General features: G+C 50.5%; 1 protein-coding gene across 1 annotated transcript in view; it reads left to right on the top strand.

Moving 5' to 3' along the window:
• Positions 1-4,238: 4,238 nt before the first annotated feature.
• Positions 4,239-22,761, top strand: part of PLEKHO2 (pleckstrin homology domain containing O2) — a 28,763-nt gene continuing 10,240 nt past the window's right edge. Inside the window, exons 1-3 of the mRNA XM_040601196.1 lie at positions 4,239-4,457; positions 9,462-9,614; positions 16,224-16,340. Of these exons, the coding sequence (XP_040457130.1) occupies positions 4,449-4,457; positions 9,462-9,614; positions 16,224-16,340 (279 nt within the window). The 5' untranslated portion in view covers positions 4,239-4,448. The remainder of the gene's footprint in view (positions 4,458-9,461; positions 9,615-16,223; positions 16,341-22,761) is intronic.

Raw genomic sequence — 22,761 nt, 5'->3', positions numbered from 1 at the left:
TTCCTTCAACCCACTGCTGGTTTTAAAATAATTGAAACCATCCATCTCCCCCATTTTGCCCCAGCAAGTGAGCTCCTCACCCAGTTTTGGATCTGCTTTGTCCCCCCCTGTGAGCCCAGGCTGAGGTTGCTGGCCTGTGGTGGCACATCCAGACATCCTCTGCGGCACCAGACATCCTCTGCAGCAAGGACTGCTGCTCCTTACAAAACCAGCAAGATCAGCAAGGACAGCACATGAGTTCTTGCAAGTGCTCGCAGGCTGATGGCTGGGGCAGATAGCTGGGTCTTTCCTTCCAAGCACACAACTAAAACACAGAACATGAGCGGCAGGAAAGCCTGGGTTTGATTTGGGCAGAAGCTCAGACTGATATCAGCCAAGAGGAAAACAGGTAAAACCAGGACCTTGCAAGGTCAGGATCTACTGGCTAAACCCCAGACAAGGTGTGCTAACTCCAACTGCCCCACTGCAGCAGGGAGCATGGCTGGAAACATCCTTTCAAGTGGCTTGTCCATAAACCGAAAGATTTAAGCCCAGAAAGCAAGTGGGGAGGTGACGAGCCCTTCTTCCATGCTAGCCCCATATCTGTAGTCTCCCATCTCCTCCAGCCTTTGCTGCTGCTAATTCCCTGTGCATCACCTGAGGATAGGACCACCTCCACCTTTCCTGTCTAGCACAGGCAGTTTCAAGGATGGCAGTCCATCTGAGAAGTGGTTTATCCCTACAAACACACTGCAGCCATGAGAAGAAGGTGCCATGGGCTTTACTTGGCATCAAGAGCCTGAATTGCCCTACCCTTGGGCATCCGTTCAGACCCAGCGCTTTCTCTGGGCCTCTTTTATTTTAGCCCCAACCAAACAGGTTAAGAACATCCACGTTAATTTCCCGTGCACACGAAGGGGCTGAGGATGTCTCCTCCAGCTGAGGGCAGGGGTCCTGTGGCTGCCCCAAGCCCAGCACTGCTCCCAGCATCGCTGGCGTGTCCACCTCTTCCTCCCTGCTGCTGGGCAGGTAACCGGGCAATTGCGATAATGACCCTCTGCCTCTCCAGCCCTACTCAAAGCCTTTAACAAAGCCAAGTGCTAATGAACTTACCTTCATGGCGCCCTGGAGATGGGTTATTGCCATTTGAGGTGGGTGGCTGACCTGGTCACGAGGTACCTCAGGCAGGATGCAGGAGCCGGAGCTCTCTGCCTGGAGCAGGGAAAGGATGGCAGGTAGACATAAGGGCAACCACAGCTCTCTCATGTGATGCCTGTGCCTGGAGAGACGGGTTTGCCCACATTTGGGAGGACACTGGGGACTCCCCACCCATCCTGGTCCCGACTCAGCCCCAAGCAGCTTCAAGGCAGCTGTGTCTCTGTGGCTGGAGCACCCGACCCCCGGCACGGCCATCCTTCTCTGCATCCTGCTCCCCAAGTTTTGCAAGACCCCAAACATGGCCATCAAGGCACAGAGCAGGAGGACTCGTGTCCCCTTGCAGACAAGCTTCCTTAGTTTTGTGACTCACCAGCCCAGCCTCCTCGGTGTCACTTCTGACTCCATTTCACTTTGCTGGAGCAGCATTGCACCCCCTCTTCACCGTAGACGACAACGGTCTGGCAGCACGTCCCATCCCAAAGGGGCAGTCTGACCCCGACCGCAGATGCATGCCCCTGCCTCGCCCCACAGCATTTTTGCACCAGCCACATGTTCTCGTGCAATGAGCATCCTCTTGCAGGCAACAGGTCCCCCCACAGCAGCTGCTCCTGTATTCCTGCCCCAGGGTGACAGTGGCTCTTTCTGGGTCTACCTGCAAGGGTGAGGACATCTGATAATCACAAGGATGCGACCTCTGCGTTGCACGCTCTTACAGCACACATGTCCTCACATGCACATTGATGGCATGCTAAAAATATTCTTTACTTTTTCACTGATTAAAATTTTCCACAAGAATCGGAACCACAGCCCACACCTTATCTGTAAAGCCAGAGTTTTCCCCTCACCTCCCCCAGCCCTGCCAGGAAACAGAATACTGAACAACATTTCTAGTGCTCTGGGGGCTTTTTTGGTCATTTTAAAAGCCTGGCTAAAAGGCTTTTTGCAAGAGTTCATTTTGTGATGGCTGGCACCATCCCGGAGCTAAGCTTGGCACTGCCGCACCCTGCCTTGCTCTCACATCCCCACTGAAGAAGGCTGTGGGTAAGCTGGGATGCTCCCACTCCTCACCTGAAGCTCCATTATAGTGGCTCAGAAAATGAAACAATGAAAACATGTTTTTAAACCAGTTCTCACCTGGTGTTAGGCAACAGAGAGCTAACCCTGGCTGGGCAACAGCTCTGAACGACGATGGCCAGCCACGATTTTCTGGTCAAATCTTTCAGAGGTGCCTGTTGTGCCAGGTAAAGGAGAAATCTGAGGGATGCTCACAACCCCTCGGCCTCTGGCCAGGCCCCTCCATGCCATCGCTGGTGCTTGCAGCAGCATTTTTTTTGCCCAATTTGGCTCTCGGCCACAGAGGAGGAGCAGGGGAGGCCACAGAAAATGTTTACGCAACAAGGGGATCATCTCGGCGAGACCAGAGCCTTTGCCAAACCTGGAGCAGAGCTGATACGAAGAAGATGCCATCAGTGTGTATTTACTAATTATCATTAATAATTATTTGTGCGTAGTTGCTCTTTGGAGCTCCGGTCTTGGCTCGGCCCCTGCTGCTCTTGCAGCTCTGTGCAAGTGGAGCAAACAGGGGGGTCCTACCCCAAACCCCTGTGGGCGAGAGGAGAGGGAGGGTGAGTGTGGTGCCTGAGCAATGCCCTGACAGTGATGGACAGGCATGATGCATTCCCCCCCATCCTGCTTTCCTCTCCCCACTCATACCAGTGATGGCCAGTCAGACCCCGTCCATCCTCCCTTTGCTTTTCTGAGTGCATTCAGCACCTCAGCCTCTTGTCAAAACCCAGATTCATCACAGGCGCATCTATTAGCAGCTTTCCCCCCCCTCCCCGTGGGGGATGTCTTTCTGCTGACATGGCAATCATTTCCCTGTCAACGCGCCTTGACAGCACCAGGATTTCTCATTTCAAATCCTGGTGAGTCCCAGGGTGATTCCCAGCTCCTCCATTAACCCCTGGCCCTGCAGGACAGGTCAGCCAGCCCTGATGGATGCTTCTGTATCTCTTCTACCCCTGGTTAGCAGGAGCTGTCTCCTGGTTTTCCTCCCAGTAATTGCCATACCCATGCAGAAGAACATTTAACCTGGTGGTAATGGGTGTTGAGACTTTTCTTCTCCTTTCCTTCTTATCTTCTTTGCTGAGAACAATGGAGGCAAGGTTTGCAGAGGGAGGTGATAATCTTTTTTTAGACTGACTGAAATAATTAGAAGAAAAAACAGGCAGGCTGTTGGGTACACGAGCCCTCCAGCAGGCCTGAAATAGAAGCAGAAGTCTGCAAAGCTGAATACCAGTGGAGAACAATAGCTCAGAGCGTGACTAGTTGCGTTAACCAGTTCTGCCACCAAAGACCATTCCCCAGCTGTTTCCCTTGGGCGAACGAACCACATCACCGCTCTGCCAAAACCCGCTGCCCTGAGACCAGCCGGCTGCCAGGAGCCGCCGCTGCAGCCGAGGGATCCCCGCTGCCGCACGAGCTGGGCCCCGGGATGCCCAGAGCACCAGGATGGCATCCTTCACCTCTCTGCACCCCGCGCCCTGTCCTGCCGCGCTGAGAACCCTACCTGACCTCAGCCCCAGGGCCACTGTCCCACTCTGGACCTTGTCTGACCCCAGGGATCCCGCCTGACCCTGGGGACCCTCTGATTTAGGGGACACTGTCCTACCACAAGGGGTCTGGCCTGATCCCTGGGAACCCTGCCTGCCCCTGGGGACCTCTCCCACCCCAAGTTCCGTGTCGCACCCCAAGTTCCTTGCCCCGCTCCAGGACCACTGTCCTACCCCAAGCTCCTTGTGCCATCCCAGAGACCCCGTCCCACCCGCAGGTACCCTGTCCCACCCCAAACTCCTTGTCCCACCCCAGGGACCTTGCCTCACCCTGGGTACCCCGCCCCACCGTCGGGGACCCTGCCCCACCCTGCAGCCACCGCCTCACCCCAGGGACCCTGTTCATCTCACGGTCCCCCCTCCCCTGGGCTCAGTCCCACCGCCGTTGCCCCAGCCCGTCCCGGGGGCTCCCAGTCCCACGCCCGCGGCGGGGGGGCCGGGGCCGGGCCAGGCGGGGGGGCCGGGCCAGGCGGCGGGGCCGGGGCCGGGGGCATCCCCGCCTCCTCGCAGCGCCGAAGCCGCCGGAAACCCGGCGCTGCTGCTGCTGCTGCTCCCCGAGAAGTTGGTGCGGAGGCGAGAGCCGCGGGGCCCGGCTCGGCACGGCCCGGCTCGGCATGCCCGCCCGCCCGGGGCCGAGCGCTGCAGCGGGGCGGCGGAGCCCCTGAGCGGGCGGCGAGGAGCGACCGGCCCCGGCCCGCCATGGAGCAAGTGAGTCCGGCCGGGAGCGGGGGGTGCCCCGGGCCGGGGCTGAGCCGGAGCCGCCGGGCGGGACGGAGCCGGGGGAGCGCACCGGCCGCTGGGGGCTTTTCTGGCGTCTCCGGCGGCTCTGGGACACCCCGGCCCCGCTCTGCCCGGGCGCGGCGGCGGGGGCAGCGCGGGGGGCAGCGCCGGAGCCCCGGGGGCGGGGGGTCCCTTTCCCCGAGGAACCCCCGTTGCCGTCCGCGCCCGCTCGGGTGCGTTGGGGCTCGGCAGCGGCTGGGGCAGAGCATCCCCGGAGCTGCCGGGGCTCCCATTTCCCAGCCGGCCGGGGCAGGCTGTCGGGCAAGTGCTGGCGGTGCCGGAGGACGAGCGCTGGCAGAGTCGGGCTTGTTCGGGTGCCACGCTTGCTCAGGCCACCTTCTGCTGACTCCCGTTGGGGTGTTGTACTTCCGTACTGGAGCTGGGCCTCGGTCAGCCCGCAAGCTTGGCCATGTCCACATACCTAGCAGCCTTCCCCCAGTCTGTCCTCCTCCTCCGTCCGTGCCTGGGACGGGTTTGACTGGGAGAAGAGCAGTAGTGCTTCTCCTGCACGTGTAGGTTTTCACGTCCATGGGATCGCACCCCAGCAGTCCATCCCTCTGCGGATGGATTAAGATGCCACAAATTTGTTAGCAAGTCAGACAGGTCGTTTTCTCCCCTCATCTGGCCACGCAATTATTCCTGCTTCCTTTCCATAAATGAGGTTTTGCTGCTCATGCACAAAGAAATCTCCCGGCAGGGCAGGCTGCCGGAGGACTTCAGGCTCTAGTACATGCAACACCGGTAGCTGTGGCTTGTCTCTCCCCCCTACGCTCCCTTAGTTCAGCTCCCAACATTCTGTGGTAAGAATGAGAGCTCTTTTAAAACAGCAGGGAGATGACAAAGCAGCCCAAGTTGCTAGTGACTGAGAGCTGTTATTATCCGCCGGCATCCATGAAATTAATCTACAACAGAGAAACTGCTTCCAGCTGGTAGCCACTGGCCAAAGGGGCTTCACACCCACCCCAGCATCGACCGCCTGGCTTACCGGCTGCTCTTCGTTAACAATAAATGAATCCTCCAGTGATTGCTTGTGGGAGGAGGCATCTGACAGTTCCCCAAGTTTCACGTGGATCTGAGCAGTTTATTTCCAGTAAGATGGTTTTGCTCCTGTGGGTCAGGGAGAAGTGGAAGTGCCAACAGCCGGGCTTGGAAGATAACATGGAAAGGGAGAAGAAGAGTGGAGTTCTGGAGATGCAGGTTGTCTCCTGGGAGGTGTTCATCAGTGCCATGCTAGAGAGGAGGGTGCGATAAATGAGTTGCTTGCTTTAAATGAATTTACTGCAACTGGGTGAGACTGTAACAACTGTGCACAAAATGTGATTTTTAAAAGCACCACTGCAATTCAACTGTTGGTTGGGGTTTTTTTTGGTTGGAAGATGTGAAAAGTATGTGGGTTTGTGGGCCCTTAAGTTGCAGGGGCAGGGGAGGTGAGAAATAACTGCCTAATAATTAAATAAAAAACCATCCCGCCCCTCTGATTTGGAATCTCTGCTGAGCTGTGAAATGTGAGTCTAAACCAGGCTGGAAGAGTGAAACTCATGTTTCACTTCTAATGCCACTGTGCTATAAATTGCAAAAAGGGCTCGTATGGCTTGGTTTTGGGAGTGATGCCTTTGGCGTGAGTCAGCATTGGGATAACTCAGTTCTTCCTTCATTTACACTGGTTTGCTTGGCTGCTGTCGGGGGTTTCTTCTCATGGATTTACACCAGCGTCAGGAACGATTGCAGCCCAGGAACATCCTGGGAAGGATGTCTTAGTATGTCTTGCAGAAGGAATACCCATATATAGCTGAGTTAACAACAGCAAGTCACCTCTTTGTGCGGTGCTCCATTTTAGTTGTGGAGCAGGAGGCGGAGAGCGCAGGGTGGACACAAAGCCCTGCTCTCCGTGTCCTTCCCTGACCAACCTTTCCTTGCCGATTAGGAGCAAGGGGGGCATAAAAATAACCCACAGAAATGTCAGCCGCCATCTCTGAGACTCTTCTTGCTTTCACAGGAACAAACAGTCAAGTTGCATCATGTGGGTTTTTACACCCTTAACCTGCATGTGAGGGGTTACAGCAGCTGCACCCCAACCTTGCAGTGTGGGTGTGAGGGGGAAGCTGCTGCCCCTGAGCCCAGGCAGCTCAGCAGCCCCTGGCACCTGCAGAGCACAGGATTGCACCCGTCACGTCTATCGTGCAGCAGGGACCGGTGGAGGCACCGGGCAGCTCAGGCTCAGGTGACTCCTGCACAGCGCAGGGGGGCACAGCCTTTTGCTGCTGTCATCTGCTGAGACCATCTCATCTCACCTACCCTCTCCTGGGCCGCTCAGCTGGGGCAGGCGGGGGCTTGCAGTCACGGATCCTCTCTATGGATGCTCCCAGGTGCCGAAACAGCTGGAAAGTCCTGTCTCACGTGGAAGGAACCCCATGCATGGCTCCCTTCAGGCGGGTGACTCCAACCTCCCGAGTGGCCCGGGGAGGGGGTGAGCTACAGGGCCACCGTGCGATGCCATGGAGGGGAGGCAGTGTCCTCAGAAGACTGGCGAGCCCACGGGGAGCAGGCAGCTGAGCCGGCAGCGCAGGCTGCCAGCCGAGCTCTGCCCTAGCTTTGCAGCTCTGCTTTGCACAGAAGTGCAGGCATGAGCCCCAGCTCCGACAAAAACAGTTACTGGGACAGGTTGTTTTTTCAGAGGTAGATGTTAAGTGCTGTGTCTTCACAGGGAGTACTTTTATTTTAAAACCACAGGAGACAAGGTAGTTTTCACTCTGCAGAGCACTGGGAGAAGCCATGGATAGACAGATTTGCCATTTCAGAGAGCCTTTCTCTCAGGTGGGGAAAAAGAACAGCAAAAATTCATCTGCAAAGCAAATAAAACCTTAAAGGAGTAAAACCATTTTGGCAGCTGTTGCCACTCAAATAAACCCTTCGTACAGCTACATCCATGCAAAATGGCTATGAGGGAGGTTAAAGTTTGTGCCCAATTATCTAAAAATGACATCAAAAGGGTGCTCAATCAGGAAACCAGCAGGTCTATATTTGTGCAGCAATTGATGTTTGCTGAAGTCGCAGATCGCAACTGAATACAACTTCCTGGCAACCTAAAAAGTCAAGTTTAAAAAAAACCCCATGCAGTCCCCCTTGTTTCCCGGCAAACTTTTTCATGCTCTGTCATCCTGTATTGTGGCTGTTTCAAACACGGCTCAGTACAATTAAAATAACTTCTACAAAGAGCACCAAAGATGTTACAGGTTTCCGCCTGATTTTCTTCTAGGTGGTACGAGGTTTATTTGAGTTTCTTGTTCCCAGTCTGCACCTGAGCCTACCTACCAAAGCCAAGACTATTCCCCACCTTAGCACGGATCAGAATAAATGTGGACGCAAGGGGTATTTAATCTGGTTTTTGTCTTTTTTATGGGTGTGAGCTCCCTCTTTAGAGTAACAGCTTACCCTGATGGCAGCTGCTATCCAAGGGCGTGTTGGCTGGGAGTCTAGTGCAGCAAAACATATTTGTTAGCAAGACTCTCCTCTGAATTTTTTGAGCTCGTCCATACACACTCGCTCTGTCCTGGCTATGGGAGCGTCCAGCTCTGCCTCCTTTCCATGCACGTTGGATTTCCTTATGTTATGAAACATGATGTCTGAGCTCCAGCCGCTCCGGTTTGTTTTGTTTAGTTTTCCTACAAGAAAAGGTTTCATTCAGCAGCTAGTGAGGGCCATTTGGGGATGGCTGGGGCTCTGCTTTTGACACGTGTCCTCTTTTTGTGCAAATGTGCTGGCTTTCTGCAGCAGGATTGATGCTGTTAACAGATGATGACATGGAGGAAACTGAGTCGGGGGGTACAGGGCGGGTCCTGGGAGGGGGCTGCAGGATTTGGGGTTGGCCTCCCCTTAAAAGTCACAAGGCTGGTGAGATGTTTGTGTAAGGGGATTTGGCTCAGCGAGGGATTCTCTTTGCCTTGCTCCAGGGAAAGAGGCTTATTTGGTCCACAGGGTGTTGGGAGCAGCCAGGAACTGCAAGGGAGGGGAAACAGGGATCCTGCTATTGCAGAGGCTCTTCCAGTGCGCTGGAGAGGAGGAAGACTCATCTTTAACCGAGTCTGTAGGTGAAGGCAGTCAGCTAATAAGCCTAAGTGCCCCCACTCCTGTCTCTGTTTGTTGAGAATATTGATGCTGGATATTCCTGATGGTTTCTTCAAAGCAGAGAAGTTATGCATCTCCTGGTGTTTACCAGGCCTGGAAAGCCAGCAGCCTCCCAGTGCAGGATGCTGGGTCTCCCTGTGCTGCTGCAGGCAGGCAAGAGCAGGCTGTGACAAACAGCAAGGAGCTAAAGGCAGGACAAAAAACCCCTAACCCATTCTTGGTGCTGCCTTCTCTGCCACTCCTTCCCTCTGTCTATAAACTGTGCAGGAGCCTGCCAGGAACATTTTAGTATGGATGTGATGAAGTCCTGGTCCTCATGCTGTGGATTTGCCCATGGAAGTTGGTTTGGGGGCAATGATCAAATGTAGAGACCTAGAGAAGAAACTTGTACAAGTGGCCGTAGGCTAAAGTATGAGTGTTGCTAGTGATGCCAGCAGGATCCATCCCCCTGGGTTTCATCAGAGAGCTGGAGGAGCAAAGCGGAGAGAAGGGTGCTCATTTTCAAAGCATATTTGGTGCACAAGTGAGCAGGGAGTACCTCCACAGAGAGGGCAGCAGAGCCACGGGGGAAATAGAGGAGCAAGGTGGACTTGCTGTCATCCCAATAGTGTCCCCAGGGGAGGCCAGGGTCCATGCCTGCTCCCTGGTGCTGTGGGAGCTGGTTGAGTTTTCCTCTGGAAGATGCCAGTCTTTTTGCTTGTGATGTGGTGGGGAGGGACCACGTTTGGTGGGTGCTGAGGTCTTCTCTGGGCAGGCTTTCTGCCAAATTTCATTTGATGCAATTCCTTCTCCCTTCTGTCTTTGCAGGATACAAAGGAGGAGGTCTCAGAGAAACCAAAGTCTGCTCCAACTGCAGAGAAGTACGGCTGGATTAAGAAAAGCAGTGGGGGACTCCTGGGATTGTGGAAGGATCGTTACATCCAGCTACGGAAAACACAGCTCGTGGTCTATGAGGATGAGGTATGGTCACAACTAACAGCCTTGAATGAGGGGCAGGATCAGGCCCTTGGTGACACACGTTCCTGCGTTTTTCACTCTTTCCTCCAGCCCATTCCTTTGAAAAAGGTTTCTCCAGTTATTTCCAGGAAGGGTAAATGCTATAAAAAAAAAAGACAACAGCTGCATTTTAGAGTATATTATATATCATAAATATTTTAGCCAGTAAATATTTTGACAGTGCCATTGCCAAAGGAAAAAAAATGGGGGCAGGACATCCTGTGAGAAGGCGAACGGAGTAAACCTTTGGGCGGAAGCAGGATATGTGCTATGCGGTTTTGGCGTTTAAAGGATAAAAGTGGATTGTAGCAGGCTGACTTCCCACCTGCCACTCAAGGGAACGGCAGGCAACCCTGCAGCTGTTTGGCACCCCTCAAGCAGCTCGGATTGTTGCTAGCCAGACTCTTCAGGGTTTTGTTTAGCCACTGATGGACTCAGGGTAAGGTTGTGAGTGCTTGCTGTCCTCCTTAAGCAGGGACACAGTCTGGATTTGGCTCATCTTTTACTTGAGCCAGTACTGAGCGAAGGACCCCTGGGAGCCTTGTCCCGGACTTCCCTAGATAAACTGCATGCCTTAAGTTCATGGCCTCATTAAGAGCTGTTTCCAATCAAATGAGGAAAAAGAACCAAGCTAAATCTTGCATCTTCGTGCAGGAAGAGTTAGAAGCACAGGGCTGGTTCCTGGTGGGCTGCAAAGGTGGCTCTTTCCCGAGTCAGGCTCTCAGTTCCTGGGCTGGAAGGAGCTTCTGCAAGAGCAGAGTGTGCCCCAAAAGTTAGGAATTACAGCGCAGAACGCAAACTACAACCAAGAGAGGTTTGAGATTAGGGGTGGGTAAGTCTGAGTCTTGCTGGTATATGGTGTTGTGTGCGCATCAGGATGGAGGAGCATTTCCTACCGCGTGGTCTTGTGCAAGGACCATGTGCCTGTGCGGTGGCTGACCCGAAGGGATCTTGGTCATTCATGGGTGTCAGAGTGATATAAAACCAAAATCACGTAAAGCTTCATGTCTAGTGTGTCAAGGGAAGAAGAATGGGGAAATGTTTCAGCAGTTGCACTGCTGCCATGGTTTCAGGAACAGCAGGACTGACAATGAGTTTGGTTCTCTTTTCTTAAAAACATACTGTTGCCTAATAGATATGTTATGAACAGTTTAGGTTAAAGGGTATTACCTCCTTCCATACACTGAACTCTCCTGCTCTTCCCAAATCCCAAAGCTTTCTGGAGGCGTTTGTTCTTAGTTCTGAAATTCACAAAGGGTGCAAGAATAATGAAATGAGAAGTCAGCGTCAGGTGATGAGCAGCTTGGAAGGCAGGCAAAGTGGCGGGGGTTTCTCTTACACAGAGCGATGCAGCCTGGTCCTGCAAACCACAGACGCCGCAGATTGCTTCTCAGTGCCCCAGACACCTGTTGACTCCAGCTGAAGCTTCAGGAACTCGCAGATTCAAAATCTATAACCATGACGTAGGTTTTTTTAAAGGGCATGCCTTTAAAAACAAGATATATGGAGGCTCTCATTACCGCAAGGGAAAAGAAAGCTTTTAAAGTGAGATTAATTTTCACAGACATTCAGAAGAAGGAAAAATCCCAATCATATAAAGGGTTATTTTATTATCTCAACAAGGAAAATGGCATTTGTAACAACCAGGCATAATGTTTTCTGGTAGCCTGCGGATTGTGGTAACATCCTGTAATAAATTGCATCTGTAAGCTACAGTAGCTACAAGGTCTCATTATTGTAAATAAGGGATCATGTTAATATCTATAGGCTATTAAACTGGCTTACAGTGAAGTCAAATGTCTTAGGAGAGGAAATTGCTCCAAAATTATCTGGTAGCACAATAGGATAGTGTGTGATTGTGCAGACTTACTACAGGGGAACTAAAGGAAATGGCAATTTTCTGCACTCAGGAGGGGTCCTGTTGCCACAGAATTGAGGCAGTTCATGTTTATTACTGTATTTATCTTCCTCTAACGTGAGTTAGGGCAGTGTTGCTGTCTCCATTTTACAATTGCAGAACTAAGTTTTTGAGATGGGAGGGGCCGATGTCAAGAGAGAGTCTGTGGTCCGTTGTGCTACAGCTCTTATTTCTGGAGCTCAAGCTGCCACTTTCCCCACTGGACCTTTTCCACGTACCCAATTTGTGTGACCCTGGAGACAGACGCAGAGTCCCTGACCATCCTCAGGCTGAAACATTTCAAAATAGGATTGTTCAGTACTTGCTGAATTGGAGCCCTGGAAAAAGAAAGGAGATAAAGCCTCAGGGAACAGAAGTAGAAGCATCTTTCCATATGTATCTTAAGTTAGACCTAAATGGGTTAAATGGGAGGGAGGTCAGCTTCCATGTGGGAGGGCAGGTTTAGAGGCTGAATATTTCAGCTCTGAGCCCATCAGATTTCCAGGAACTGAGCTAGTGACTTGGGCGAATTGTGCTTTTATCAGTCCCTCATGTTCGAGCCCTTCCGAAGAGATGCTAATATTGCCTTTAGCAGTTGTTTCATATGCAGGCACAGTTGTTTATGCAATTGCAGGAGGCTGGCTGTACTCGTAGCTGGGCTTTGTGTGTGCAAAACAAGAGCAGAGAGGGTGGCCAACACAAGACGCAGGCAATGAGGTTGTACTGTGTCACTGGAAAGTACAGACAGAGCAGAACACAAATTCTGTATTTATCATCATCAATAACAACCTCCTGGAATGTGCTCCAGACTTGCTCTGGGAGTGTGCTTCCCATATTGCATCTGTTAGTCAGGCTTTGGGTTTGGTTTAAAGCAGAGCTACCTCCTAAGGCAAATTGCAGATGGCTGTTGTGTTACCTGGAGCAGATGCGGGGTGAAAGTCACCCCACCGGGCTTCAGGTTTCTTTCAGCAACTATGGAACGAAGGAAGGTGGATTTCTTGTTATCTGCTGTGCCTCCATCTACAGCACCCTACATCCGTACCCTCACATAAATGAAGACTCGGTTAAGTAAGATGTTTGTATGATATCCATACCCAAATGTCAGAAAAGCAGGCACTGACGCAAATACGTACAGCTCTGAGGTGCTCAGATCCGGAGAAACTACTCAGAAATCTCAGGGAAGGCAGGTTGTGTGCAGGCCCACACAGAACCAAGCAGGTTATCTTCTAACGGGGTTTCTTGTCTTCTTGTCTCTGCATATTCTTGTCAGAATAAAAATTAAGCCTTGCAAAACTAGAGAGCAGCTGAAAACCAGGCAATCCTATGCGGAGAGACTACACAGAGCAATTTCATCACTCCGTGGATTAGAGAGCATCAGTCTTGAGTCTGGTGTTTTTTTCCCTCTAAGCAGTGCAGCTAGTGGTTAGAGTTGTTTTTTTGTTGTTTGGGGGGTGTTTAAGTGTATTATTTGATAGGGGAAAAAAACCTTCTAGACAAAGTCTTCCAGAGACCAAAGGATCCACTCCTCATTTAACAGTCATGCAGTTAACATCTGTATTTTGCCCCTGGTAAAGTGGTAGCAGCATAAACCCTGAAGTGATTTATTAAAATGCTTTGAGATCCTCAGCTAGCCAAGTAAATTATTATTTCAGGCAGTCTAGACATTGTACACTGAATAGAGGGTCACAGCCCATGAATGTGTGTCAGTGAATAGGTCTTTGCTAGAAATTATACCTTCATATAAATAAAAATTTCAGTGAGTCGTTTTCCCCCCTTTTTAACAGCTTTTTGTTAAGGAAATCGTTTGCCAAGTGTGATTCTTTGGTTAAGCACAAGCATTAATATGTTTAGGTGTTCAGTAATTTTCTTCTTAAGGGCCAAGCTTACGGACACATACATGTTAAGTTGCAGCATCTCCTCTATGAATAGCTAGTGGAATTGGTTTTCTGCACTAAACCATAAATGTAGTGGTTTCTGTAACAGGATTTGTAGCATCTTATTGATTGCCCCTTACAGCAAGCCCAAAAGCAATTTAAAAAACATGCCCTAAAATCTGTAGAGGAAAAGAGAAAAGTGGCCTGAAGGGAATTCCTTGTCTTGATCAAGTGCAGCACCATGGGATGACCCTGCAAGCTGTGTGTTGCAGGGAGGTGTAACCACTGAGTGAGAACTCAACCTTTGTGCCTCCAAACTTCTTTGGGACACCAGAGACCACATGGAGCAGGAGCTAGTCCAGAACATGTGTCTGACACCCTGTGTCAGGGCAGGACTCTGGAAGCCACATTGTCTCTGTGTGGTGCTGAGTATCCGCCACATCCCAGGAGGTTTAAGGGACCTGGAGACGTTGCAGAAGGATCAGGTCTTTCAGTCTTTGTCTTAGTGGTGCAGGACAGACATAAAGGATCTCTTTGTGACTCAGGTAGGCTCACAGGGGATGGCTGCTTGCCAAGGGTAAAACAGAGACAAAACCCCCGTTCTGGTGCTCCCTGAACTCAGATGCTTTTTGCTTTGCCTCAGACATGGAGTTTCTTATTTCTCTGACTGTTTTCTTCCCCACCCTCCCTGAAGAGGATAACTTACTTGAGGAGTTCGTGTCTCTGAGATGAAGGAGCCATAGCTTGCACAGTCAAGCCAGTGCCCCTGGGCAGGCAGCGTCCTCCATGTCCCCATCCTTGCTGTCCTTGTTCCCAGGCCAGGCCATAGTCCCCAAGGCTTCTCCAGGTGGGAGAGGGGCAGCCAGAAGGCAAGAGGCGATGTCATGGCAAACCCACAGCTCTCCAGCCTGCCAAGTCCTTCTTGTCCCCCAGCTCGGTGCTCCACTGTTCTTAGGAAGTGGAGGACGGCTGCGGATCAGAGGGAAGGTTCCCCTCCAAGAGGCAGGAAGGATGGCATGGACAAGGAGGGTGACATGGAGCCACTGGGCTCTGCTGGGGACAGAGCTGCCCTCGAGAGCAGGGAGGGTGGGCAGGGGTCTTCGTGCTGGTCTCTGATCAGAGTGCTGCCAAGCCTCCTACGTCCTTAGCTCAGCAAACTTTCACGTTGGAGCGGGTAAGCGCACCGGCCGGCTGTGCGGCAGTGCTGTAACGTGGGCGGTCGTCCACCAAAGGCCAGGATGAGATCACTCATCCCCAAGGCATATATTCCTGACCTCACCCTTCTCTGTCATTTGTTGGCCGCTGAGGGGTTATTATTTCCATCCCTGTCCTTTTGCAGTGACATTGCAATACCAGGATTGCAGCAGGAGCCTTGCGCCTTCAAAGGGCTCAGTAACGTCAGCAGGATTTTATCTGCTAGGTTTTAGGTTTGAGCAGGATTAATTTCCTCCTAGTATACGTTTTCCCAGTTCTCTGGTCACGTTCGTCTACTCGGTGTTAAATGAAATAAACAGTAATGTCATTAAAATAATAAACCTAAATTAGATCCAGACATCCCTCAGTGGCTCAGAACTTGCTCTGCATACTGGCATCGGCTCTGCTGGGCCCCCATTCCCAGATAGGAGAGTTAAAAAAGCTGAACAGGGCCTGAGCTCTGCACAGCGACTAAAACGTCAAGTGGTGAAGGAAGGAAATTCCCGCAGCCCACTTCCCTCTGAACTCTCCTTTCCCTGCCTCCAGCCACGCAGCAGCTTCCTGGCTGCAACTTGTTTCCTCATCCCACACCCCGTCTCCTCCATAGGAATTGCTAAATACAAACTCATACTGGTACAAGGAGTGCCTTGGGAGCGGAGCCTGAGCTGGGGATGGCCATAGCCAGCGGTTTTAATTCAGGATGGTAACAGGGAGGTTCACGAGGCGTGCTGGCTGTAGCACTTCACCGGCAAGAACTGTTTTGCGATTCTCCCTGCTTACTTGTGTAATGCTTAGCAAAAGGGAGCTTTGGTCTCTTCTGGGCTATCGAGACTTGAAGATCATCTGCCCAGCGTTACGCTGTGGTTCCTGTTAGGGATGGTGCTCCACAGCTGAACTCAGCCACGCACCACGTGTGGAATTTTAGTTATGTTACTGGGAGAAATGAGCCAAGATCGCGGCCGGCAGTCATCAGTGGAGATACACCAGAGACAAGTATTCCCTCCTGAGATGCTGGCCCTGACAGCTTTGCTGGCTATACAGCACTGTGTTTCCAATCCTAAGCATTTTGACAGCTCAGAGCTTGGCTGCGAGAGGAGTGTGTCCTAGTCGCTTGTGGCTCCTGCTGGCCCTTTTGATGTGAGGACCAGCCTGCCCCAGCTCAGCATGGCAGCAGGGCTCCCCTCTTGTCTCCGCTCTGCCTCAGGCTTCCTGGGGGGCTGCTTGGACCATCATGATGCTTGTGTTGTCTTCCCTGTGAAAAAGCAGAATAATGTCTCTTGCATTCTTTTTTAGAAGGAGATAGCGTTGCTTCTGGCTGCAGATCCCTGGATGAGGCCAAGAGAGGTGGCAGAAGCTGGTGTTACTGTCCACAGGGTGTTATTTTCTCAGCCACTGTGGACCACTAGCCACAAATCGGCCTGTAGTTTAAAGACTAGGGTGTTTTCTTAGTGAGATGCCAGCCTGATTTATGGGGGCTTGCTGTCTGCATGCAGGTTATAGGCAGAAGAGCTTTTAGACAGATGCAAGGGGAATACATGCAGAGATTGATGGTATATGATTGATTTCAGCGCCTCCTATTCATAATAATGTTTCATTCCCTCTCTGCAGGATGAACAGAAGTGCATAGAAACAGTGGAACTGGAGAGTTATGACAAGTGCCAAGAACTGCGTGCGCTACTAAAAAAGAAAAACCGTTTCATTTTAATCCGCTCCCCGGGTAAGAAGGTAGGATTGCCTTTCTCATCACCCTCAAGTCTGCTAACTCCAAAATGAGTTCCCAGGCAACTGTGCCCAGAGCAGATGAAAGGCTCTGAGATGTAGCTATTTGGCAGCTGGGAGAAATGGCCTATAGCTGCAGATGGCCTGCAGTGTGTAAGGAGGAACGCTACTGTCTTGTAGATTTTCTTCTTGTTGTGGGGAAGGCGTCTTCCTGCGACTCAACTTTGTCTTCTTGATATTTTTCCTGCCTTGTCATTTTCTTTCTTCCAGTACTCCCTGAGCAGTGGAGAATAACCATTCCCGGTGGTTCCCCCATGTGCTCTGGGCAAGGAAATATCCCTCTCCCAGCTGCACATGCTGCAGCTTTGCCCAGATTCCAGTGAAATCAATGATCCTGATCCATGTACTGAGATAGTTCCTGGAGTTGGAACCACTGATCTGAGAAAGTCCAGCGCAAAGTTACTTGCAGTCAAATAGTTCCTAGGAGAAAAGATTTATTTTGCAGGATTCGTGTAACTGCATCTTTAGCTTCCTGCGCAGCATCTGGTTAGATCCAGAACCTCACCACCAGGCTGGCACTGCAAAGAAGCTATACATCCATCTGAACACTGTGTGCAAGGACATGCTCACCTTATGTTCATCATCACTATGCATATTTGAAAGTTCTCCTTAGTTCCTACTTATATGCTATCCATTCCAGCATCTTTATGGGCTGGGATGCTTCTCTTGTTGCTTTGAGGCATGACACTTTGACTTACTTCTAATTTCAATGTGATTTTATTGACCTGAGAGATCTTCCTACATCTCCCCATGCAAATCTGAGAGGTTGTGCAGGACAAAACATACTCATTTCCATAAGAATGTGAACTGGCAAAAATACCAACTTGCCTGCATTCCCCCGTCTCCATTTTGTTTAAATAAATGGAGATTGTTTGGTCCTCGTTGTCATTGTTGCTTATTCTTTCACTCCAGTCACTTAGTGTTTATTCATATAATAAGACCCCAGCTGAGTTCAGAGCATCATTGTGCTAAACTTCATTCAAAACAACAGAACAAGGACTGTCCTGCCCCAAAACACTCACATGGACTAGCGTGGGGGTGGAGAGAGAAGGTGGATGATGTTCATTTTGCAAGTAGGCGCAGTCTGTAATGGGGAGAAAAACACTGTTAAGCACCATGCACCAAAGTGATGGTGGCCTGGAAATTTGCACCCTGGGCTAGTGAGCTCCTGCACAGCGCCAGATCCCAGAGCAGGGAGTCTCTCCAGTCCAAGTGGAGGTTTAGCGGTTGTTTTGTAGCTTGATTAATCAGAAATAATGTCAATTTTAGATCAAAAGTGGCTAACTCTGGCAGACTTAGTGTGTTTTCTAGAGGGTGGCTTAATAACTACAAGTGCGCACCTATTCCCAGGGAGGCAAATAAAAGTCTGTGTGCTCAGAGATGGGTGGCACAGTAGGAATTATTATTATCTGCCAGTATGTTACTTAGAGAGAAGTGTGTAATAGCTGTATATGTCTCTGCACTTCTGCATGAATCAACACAGGGTGTGAGACCTGTTCCTAAACCTTTCATTTCTCGCTAGGAGAAAGATATGCCCAAACTGTGCCCTGAAAGGGTAACTTCATCCTTTTGGCATGCTGGCAAGTTTACAGTTCCCATTTTTCATGCCACTGATTAAATGGAGACCTAGATAGAGGCTACTTTCTATAAGGCTCTTTTGGTGAAAGGAAGGGCTTCAATAAATGAAAAGTTCCCTGTTTGTAGCTCCCCGCCCACCCTCCTTTTGGCTGGGAATCTGGTGAGGGTGTTGACACACAACATACTTTGGCAGATGTTAGAACAGGCTTCAATTAGGAGGCCAATGTACACAACTGTCCTTCTTCTGTTTTGAAATTGCAGCTGTGGCGATATATATCAGCTAAACATTTTCCATTTGGGAGGCTTGCTGCCATCCACAATTTAAAATCACCCTGTAAGCTGGCTCGCCAAACCCTGCCAGATCTTGCTAGGGTTTTTTTGCCCCCTCTCCTGAGCACAAGACTGAGGAATGCAGAAATCCAGTGAGTCTGTGGGGCTTACAAACAAGCTGGGAAAGGCCATTTCTGTTTCAGTGCACAAATAAGAGTTTCCCACTTGAATACAGGGAGTCCAGCTTAGCTGTAGGGGAATCCCAGTTTAAATCTTGGATGGGATATTCTTCAAGAGGAGAGGAGATGAATCAGTCAGTTAAAACTACTCTGCAGCTAAAGTTACACCCGAATAAGTAAGTTGCCTTACTAGACAGTGGTCTTTGATGGATGTACGCCAGATTCTGCTTGCCCTGTTCACAAGGATGACATTTTTATTAAGCTATGACAATATGAGCGTGTCACACGCCTGCACTGGTATGGAACTGAAAGAAACCACTGCCCCCTGAGCTTTGATTCTTCAGCAAAGGAAGCTGGCAGTGTGCAAAAGACCTGCTCTGCTTAGAAATCTCAAATGCTCTGTTCCACCCACAGCAATTAAATGAAAACTGTTGGATGCAGTGAGCTGAGCTAGTAAGAAAGGGCAGCAGCCTTGGCCGGGGGACTTTCAAATGTACTCACGATGCAAAAAGCAGTGTAAATGGTGCTTGGGGTAAACTGCCTGGAGACTACAGAGATTGGCACAAGTCTGGTATTCAGGAGGTCTGAAAGCCTTCAGCTGCAGGGAAGTCTTAAGAAAGGGAAGAAAGAGGGTGGTAGCAAGGGAAGGAGTCCATGAGCCAGCACTGCAGCTCCCCGCACATCCTTTCCTAGCATGGCCAGGCACGAACGCTGCACCTGCAGTCAGGGGTGGAGACTTCGAATGCTTGTTTTTCCCTTCGTTGACTTTGGAGGTACCTGCAGCTGCCTTCATCGGGGGCCCAGCCTGGAAGCTGCAGTAGATAGCTGTGAGGCATGTTTGCCCTGTGCATGGAAGAGTTTGCTCCTGGGGTCTGCCAATTTGGCAGAGAAGCTGCCTTATCCCCAGGGATGAGGTAGCTCTTGGTTCAGCTGCAGAAAACCACCAGAATTGCCTAAGTGCCAGTCCCTTGGCTTCCACTTTTCCCTCTATGATCTGACCTGACAAAGTCTTGTAGAAGGTGGCAGGAGATGGCCTCATGTCTGGTAGATGGGCTTTGGTAGTTTAAGATGTTACTGACCTAGCTCTGTTCTGGCTTCTTCTGGAGGTGACCACCCTGTAACCAAAAGTCAGCAGAAGAGAACACATTCCCACACCTAAACCAGCAGTTCACAGTCCAGTTTAGCCCAGCCCCACTGAACTGGAGCTGACACAAGGCTTTGCACTAAAACAGCTAAGCAGCAAACACAGGTTTCTGTTGCCCACCTCTGCTGCAGATCAGCAGCATCTAGCAGAACTGCTCAGCAAAGAGCTAGTGTTGGTAAAGGTCTTAAACTGCACCTATACAGTTCTCCAGAGGTTGTCTCTTCAAGCATTTAGTGCAGGTACAACAGACTGACCCCAGAAACACTTCTCTTTCCTGGAAAGCAGGGTCAGCATAGCTGTAAGACTGTCACTGCTTGAAGAGACTGATGTCTCCGAGAAGACACGGAGCAATCAGGGAGACCATGCTCGCTGCCGTCATGGACAGTGACCCGTGTGTGTGCCTCTTGTTGCATGACATCCAGCCAGTGATTCAGCAGGAGCTGACTGGCCGTGCTGTGCTCTGAGTTAACTGACAGTAAATTGCGTAGTCTGTATTCAGGGCTTACAATGGTCACTATCACATTAAGTTTAGCCATGACAGCTTTTCCTGGCACACCAGCCTATTGTTTATGGTGTGACTCAGTCTCAGCTGGCTTAGCAGGAGGAGAGCAAATGTGCTACCCAGCCTGCTGCCTTCTTATATTGGTGTCACTGACTCTCTGCCTTAAACTGTTGCCGGAGAACAGACCCTGCTTAATGTTTTGTGGGGAGTATCCATCTTCAGGTGCGTCCTCTGATATCTGTGAATACTCAATTGAGTAAAAATACAGACAAGATAAATGAATTTGTTTCTTGTTTATAGCCAACCTGGGAGTTTCAGATTAGTGTATAGAGCTCAGCCAGCCCTTTGGGGAGCTGGAGGGCTGTTTCTGCTGCTGCCTTGGGAGCATCTTTCCACAAGTCCCTTTCCTTCACCATCCGTTGAGTCTGCCTTTGGTGGTTGCAGCGGTAGGTCAGTGATACACTGTGCGGCAGAGGGTTGCATGCCAGAGGGGCATCTCGGCTTCTCATTAATGACAAACCATCCCCCCAAGGCTTCGCTCTGCACTGCCGCAGGGTTGCTGACACCAGCGCTTAGTCACAGTCTTGGAGGCTTTATTTGGGGCCTGAGAATGAGGCACAGAAAGTGGTGTTGGAAGAGGAAGCTTGAAGTGAGGCAGGAATCCTTCCCTTGAACAACATGTACGGAGATTTCTAAACCCTGGTGCAGGCTGCCAGGTCTTTGCCAGGCAGTGCAGCAGCTCAGCTGCTCACAAGTAGAGCTTTCTCATAAGCTTTTATAATCACAAAGCTTTGGGGCAAAATCGTTTCCAAACAAAAAAAAAAAGTTTTAAGCACACACAAAACCAGGCCTGCTTGGACTAAAACAAAATCTGGCTGTCACTCTGTTTTGGAGCCTTGCCTTCCCTTAGGTTCCCTGGTTAGCATGGCCCTTCTGCACCCCAGACAAAGGGCTCTTTTTCCAGAGGGCTGTGGTTCAGGCCCTAACCTCTTCTCTGAGCTCTCAGGAAGACATGTGGTCCCATCACCTTATGTGCAAACTAATTGAATAAATAATCTTTCCCCAAATTGCTTCTTAACTCCCTGCTTGCTGTGCTGGCTGTGAGGGTCTGGCACTTGGTTGCTGTGATGTGCACATGTAAAACCATGGCACTGAAGCAAAGAATAAATGTAGAAGGGAAGGGCCGTTGGTTTCTAGCTAAACAACAGGAGTGGGTGTAAGGAGATCAGGCTTTAGTTCTGCAGAATTTCTGGTGGTACCTTCAGAAGCTGCTAAGACTCAGAACAGTTGCTGCTTTGTTGTGCCATCAACAAAACAGGGAGCTGCTAAGAGCATTCGACTGTCAGTCACCATTAGCTTTGTCACCCTCATTTTATATAGCCCTAGTTTCATATAGACACTGCTGTGATTTCAGAATGTGCGGCCTCATTTACAAAAAGGCTGGGACCACAACACAGTTGTAAGCTCTTGAAGGCAACGGGAAGGTGCAGAATACCTATAAGATATTTAGCATTTAACAACCCCCAAAACCTATTCCAAACGAGACTCCACTAGTATGTGTTGTGAATGTAGTTCACTTCCCCACCTGTGAGAAGAAGTGGATAATTGCAGTTGCTCTGAAAAGTAATTTGTGAAGCCCCCAGATATTGTAGTGATAAGCAGCAAAGAAAAGATTATTGGGGGAATCGGTAATTCTATTTTCAGGGCAGGGCTTGAGCAGAGTGCAATCAGTAGGACATACTGACCCACGAGGATAAAACACACAATGGGATGGCTCTGTAAGGAGTGCTGCTTGTGTCCCTAAGGAAGGTACTAGCAGGAACATGCATAGCAGGCTGAGTTAGGACTGCCCCGGCAACGTTGGGATTGTCTAATTTTTAAGGGCTTGATTTTTCAACTTTAATAATGTTCTTTAGCAGAAGAGTATTTCTGTGTGCCTGTGCAGTGCGGATTAGGGCACTTCAAGGAGCTATTTGGATCCAAGCCGGTCTGCCATAGAGCCACCTGTAATGTGAAGATGATATTGCTCTCACCTGAAGTGTACATTGGGGAAAAGCTACATAATAATAGTGAGGCGCTCAGAGAACACAGCAGTGAAATAAATAATACCCTACCTATTGCTCCTGCTGCGTACAAGAAGAGGTTCAAAACACTGAGCAAAGCCACGGGACTTCCCTGGCAGAAGGAGGGAGCTGGCTGGCTGGAGGACAGGCCATGCAGTCCCACCACTCCCTCCTTATTTGTGTCCCATGCTTCTTGCCAACTCCCTCTTTTATGGCCAACTCTTCCCTTCTTCTTAGTACAGCTGTTCAAACCCCAGAGAGTGTATGTCTAGTGTCCACTGCTGTATTTCTTCATTTGCAAACAGAAGATATGGTTCATTTTTTCACTGACTTTGCCCTTACGCCTCATCATATCCGTGCTCAGCTGAATTGGGTTTAGTGCCACCAAGGTCAGAGTCCCAGATTCCCGTATCAGTTCTGTTCTGCAGAGCCACAGAAAGAGGGAAGCAGGCAGAACCTGCTGCCCACAGCCCTCCCCTTGCTTGCAGCCGGGGGGGAAGTTGGCGATGAAGTCCTTCATTGCATCCGAACCAGCACAAAATTACTTGGACTTTCAGTCTGACTCCTTATAGTCAGTGTCACTGTTTGCTGTGCAACTCGCCGCTGCTCTAAGAGCTATTCCAAATGTTTT

This window comes from Falco naumanni, chromosome 7 (assembly GCF_017639655.2).
Source record: "Falco naumanni isolate bFalNau1 chromosome 7, bFalNau1.pat, whole genome shotgun sequence".
NCBI classification, from domain to species: Eukaryota; Metazoa; Chordata; class Aves; order Falconiformes; family Falconidae; genus Falco; species Falco naumanni.
The sequence above is the reverse complement of the archived record's forward strand: the minus strand, read 5'-3'. Positions and strand labels throughout refer to the sequence as shown.